The sequence below is a fragment of the Rhodamnia argentea genome, chromosome 9, assembly GCF_020921035.1.
Source record: "Rhodamnia argentea isolate NSW1041297 chromosome 9, ASM2092103v1, whole genome shotgun sequence".
Classification (NCBI taxonomy): domain Eukaryota; kingdom Viridiplantae; phylum Streptophyta; class Magnoliopsida; order Myrtales; family Myrtaceae; genus Rhodamnia; species Rhodamnia argentea.
In genome coordinates, this window is record NC_063158.1 from 21,330,211 (window position 1) to 21,334,948 (window position 4,738).

At 42.5% G+C, this 4,738-nt stretch overlaps 1 protein-coding gene across 1 annotated transcript; it reads left to right on the forward strand.

The window, feature by feature from the left end:
- Positions 1-1,880: 1,880 nt before the first annotated feature.
- LOC115752936 (CBL-interacting serine/threonine-protein kinase 12-like) lies at positions 1,881-3,556 on the forward strand. Its single transcript, XM_030691372.2, has one exon. It carries the CDS (start codon positions 1,891-1,893, stop codon positions 3,328-3,330), a length of 1,440 nt encoding a protein of 479 aa, XP_030547232.2. The 5' UTR covers positions 1,881-1,890; the 3' UTR covers positions 3,331-3,556.
- The last annotated feature ends 1,182 nt before the right edge of the window (positions 3,557-4,738 follow it).

Sequence of the window (4,738 nt, forward strand, 5' to 3'; positions counted from 1 at the left end):
CGAATTATTGAATAAATAAAATAAAAATAAAGTAAAAATATGGAGAAAACCACAAAAAAAAAAAGCTAGAATAAAAGAAAAAAGAAAGAAAAAAACACTAGGGACCGGTAGCAAAACCATGATTTTTTTTAATTTTCTTTTATCTTTCCCTTAGTATGTGTTTTTTGGGTTTTTCTTATTCTTGAATTTTTTTACTTTCTTTTTTCTAACGTGGCATCACATCAGCGCCACATATGTTTAAAGTTATAAAAAAAAAAAAGGAAAGAAAACATGCAACGTTAGATTTCCGTCACCCCTAGACCAAAGTGGCCAAGAAAACACGTAACATTAGATTTCCGTCGCCCCTAGACCAAAGCAGCCATTGGAAGAGCTTGATTACACAAATTCGAGACATTTAGAATTGGTTGGATTTTGGTTGGATTAGGAAAATCCAACCAAAGTGGCACATTTGTTTAAAGTTATAAAAAAAAATGGAAAATAAAACACGTAATGTTAGATTTCCGTCACCCTAGACCAAAGCGGCTGCAGGACTTGATTACACGAATTCGAGACATTTAGAATTGCTTGGATGTTCTTTTTAAAAGGTTAGGATTTGATTGCACTTTGGTCGGTTAAATTTTCTTAATTTGGTTTTAGTTAATTCGAGGCTCATGCTAATATGAGAACACTTACTTTTCTTTTTAATTGTTTTAGTTGACCCCTATGTCCCACACTTCCATGGCTTTAGGGTTACAAAGTCATCCATAGTAACCAAGCATTGCTATGGAATTAGTAAGAATGAGAGAGAGAGAGAGAGAAATTAATGGTATCAAAAGAAAATTCTAAATAAAGACATGAAGCATAATCATTTTTTTTTAAATAAAAGCATGAAGTGACCATATTAGTCTTAAAAAAGGGCTTGACCTAATTTGTTGGTCAATAACATTTTGTTCTTTCATTTTTTGATTTTTTTGATTTTTTGAAAAATAAAAATACAATCGAACTAGGGCCAAGAGCAAAAAAGCCTCTTTGCAAGTTCCACAAGAAAATCATGAGGATACAATCCGTCATGGAAATCGGGAACATCCACTTTGATCTCACAATCTCCTTGATCTTGATGTCCTTATAAGGTCCGAGTCATGAAGCTCTTTGGTACCTCAACCGACAAAAGAAGTGGAATGCTCAACATGTCTAAAAAAAGCTGCCTCTCTCTTGTAGTTGCCACCCCACCGCCGATGCAACGTTGGTAATAGCCGGTGAGGTTGTCGGCGCCTTCGTGAGGACCGACGATCCTGCCGACTAGAGGCGAGGGCCAAATGGTAGAGGGCTGCGACCCTCTTCCACGCGGACACTCTTCCCTTGTACTTTATTTTTTAAAATTTTTAGTTTAACTAAAATTTTGTTAAGCCTTTTCTCTTAACGAAAATGCCATTGATTGTTCGGAATATTTAGATGGTTGGTCGACCTGAAGGCGAGACCCGTATTTGAAACAACGAGTGCGGCTAAGAATAAAATCTAGAAATTGCCATGTCACTCCCGATTTTTGTTTGAAATAAAATCTATTTGATATTATTATTTGCGATGATGACGATACTTCGGATCTTTATTTCGAGTTTTTTTTTTTCATTCTACGAATTAAAGAGACAAAAAAAAAAAAAATGAAAATAGAGGGGGCGGGGGGGCATTAAAACCTAACAAAAGCATCGCTCTCTCACGACACTCCCAACCTCAAAACCAAACAAAAAATCTGTCTCTCCTCTCTACACCACGCAACAAAGAAACCCCCCAACGACTCCAAAGAACGAGGAGTGAAATCGCCATCGCCTTCGATTCGAATGGCGAATCACTGAAGCGGCTCCGGCACAAACCCTAGCTTCCCCCCCCTCCACCCCCACCTCGCCCCGAGATCCCATGGCCGACACCGGCAACGCCCCCAGGACCGCCGCCGGTGCCGGCACTGCCGCGGCCAGGAAAGACAGCCAGCAGCCCCTCCTCCTCGGCCGCTACGAGGTCGGCAAGCTCCTCGGCCACGGCACCTTCGCCAAGGTCTACTACGCCCGCAACGTCGAGTCCGGCGAGGGCGTCGCCATCAAGGTCATCGACAAGGAGAAGATCCTCAAGGGCGGCCTCATCGCCCACATCAAGCGCGAGATCTCCATCCTCCGCCGCGTCCGCCACCCCAACATCGTCCAGCTCTTCGAGGTCATGGCCACCAAGGCCAAGATCTACTTCGTCATGGAGCTCGTCCGCGGCGGCGAGCTCTTCAACAAGGTCGCCAAGGGCCGCCTCAAGGAGGAGGTCGCGCGTAAGTATTTCCAGCAATTGATCTCTGCCGTTTCCTTCTGTCATGCGAGGGGCGTTTATCATCGGGATTTGAAGCCCGAGAATTTGCTCCTTGACGAGAATGGCAATCTCAAAGTCTCGGATTTCGGGTTGAGCGCGGTCTCCGACCAAATTAGGCAGGACGGTTTGTTTCATACGTTTTGTGGAACCCCTGCGTATGTCGCCCCTGAGGTTTTAGCTAGGAAAGGCTACGATGCCGCTAAGGTTGATATTTGGTCTTGTGGTGTGATTTTGTTTGTCCTGATGGCCGGTTATTTGCCCTTCCATGATCAGAACGTCATGGCAATGTATAAGAAGATTTATAAGGGCGAGTTTCGTTGTCCAAGGTGGTTCTCGACCGAGCTTTCTAAGCTGCTCACTAGGCTCTTGGATACAAACCCGGAGTCCCGGATCACGATTCCAGAGGTAATGGAGAATAGGTGGTTCAAAAAAGGGTTTAAGCATATCAAGTTCTACATCGAGGACGATAAGCTCTGCAATGTGGATGACGGGGAGGATGATGTGGGTTCCTCGTCGGACCAGTCCTTGTCCGAGTCAGATAGCGAAGTCGAGATGCGGAGGAAAGTCACAACGTTGCCAAGACCCGCGAGCTTGAACGCGTTCGATATCATATCATTTTCTAGGGGTTTCGATTTGTCAGGGTTGTTCGAGGATGGGGGAGATGAGACGAGGTTTGTGTCGGGAGCTCCGGTTTCGAAGATTATCTCGAAATTGGAGGAGATTGCAAAGTTGGTCAGCTTCACTGTGAGGAAGAAGGACTGCAGGGTGAGCTTGGAGGGGTCGAGGGAGGGAGTGAAGGGGCCGTTAACAATTGCCGCTGAGATATTTGAGTTGACACCGTCTTTGGTGGTAGTGGAAGTTAAGAAGAAAGGAGGTGACAAAGGAGAGTATGATGACTTCTGTAATAGGGAATTGAAACCCGGATTGCAGAATTTGATGAAGGAAGAGGCGGCGGCAGCAGCAGCAGCATCATCTTCTTCTTCGTATTTGCCATCTGATAATGAATAGAGAGGGAGGAGAGAATGGGTATGCTTTTGCCTCTCTCCTTTTCTTTGCTACGCTTCTGTATCATATTCTTCTTTTTGATGTGCTTTTCTTTTCAGGGTGTACTTAGATCGGGCATTAGCTGTTACTACGTAAATTAAGTGCTATTCTTGTATCCAACAAGGGTAGATTGAAGTACCTCAAATGAATGCTCAACTCTCTTTTATCTTAGGCTCTTAACTCTCTGCAATGTTTGGCATTGGCTTATTTTCATATCAGCATTACAAATGGCAGGCACGGTGTATGCCATTTTTTGTATTCCATAATTACTGTGTAGTGGAAACTCTGGTATCTATTTCCGTATCAATCTGAAAGTAATAAACATAATCGCTAAAAGTCCTCTCCTTTGCATAAAATTCTCGAAAAAGCAATATGTTAATACTGCTCTACAGATCATTTTGCTATTGCGGTAATTTTCATTTGTACAGAACTCTTATTTTTGGTGTTTTGACTTTGATCAATAGGATTGAGGTAGTCAATGTTTAGACACTTTGGCTCTCCAGATATTTAGGTCCATGTAGTTTATTCAGTAACTTACTTTCTACCGCTGGAGTTCCTAATTTCCACTTAAACTTGAACACAAACATGTTCTGACCTGCAAAACTGACCTGAAAACTGGTGGAGTCTGGGTCTGGACGTTATCTTTTTCTGTGTCCACTCGCTACCTTTCGGAGTTTAAGAAGGAAAAGTCTTTTGTCTTAGCCTGTTGATGCAGTTGGCTATGCCTTACCTTCCATAGGAACAATAATAATGGCGATCCTGCCCATTTTGTTTTTCTCGCACGAATGGTGCGTAGAAGAAAATTGAGATTGATTTCCTTAGTAACCTCAAAGTGATAACCTCCTTGAATATGCTGAAAGTCCACCCATGTGCAGAAATTTCTTGAAAAGCATTATGCAATTTTCTATTCTGCAGCTTGTTTAGTTGTTTCATTAAGGTAAGTTCCTTTTGAAGTTTGGAGTACACCCATGTGCAGAAATTTCTTGAAAAGCAATACGCAATTTTCTATTCTGTAGCCTGTTTGGTTGTTTCATTCAGGTAAGTACCTTTTGAAGTTTGGAGTACACCTCTTATTTTTTGTGCTGACTTTGATAAGTCAGATTGAGTTAGTCAATGTCTAAGGTAGTTGCATCTTGGCAACTAGCTTTTAGGTCCATATTGTTTATTCGGCAGACGTGATTCAATGTGAAGTTTGTCATTTCCCGTCAAACTTACTTGAACGCAAGCATGTTTTGACATGTGAAATGGTAGAGGGTAGACATGGTGTCTGCGTCCATTTTGCTGCTAAAGTCTTTAAAAAGAAGATCCAACCACCTGCTTTGAGGTTCTTAGTTTAGATCATCTATGTTTCCTTGGACTTGGATGTGAATCT

Excerpts from the sequence above, each read along its gene's own strand:
- LOC115752936 (XM_030691372.2), top strand. The coding sequence starts at position 1,891 with ATGGCCGACACCGGCAACGCCCCCAGGACCGCCGCCGGTGCCGGCACT.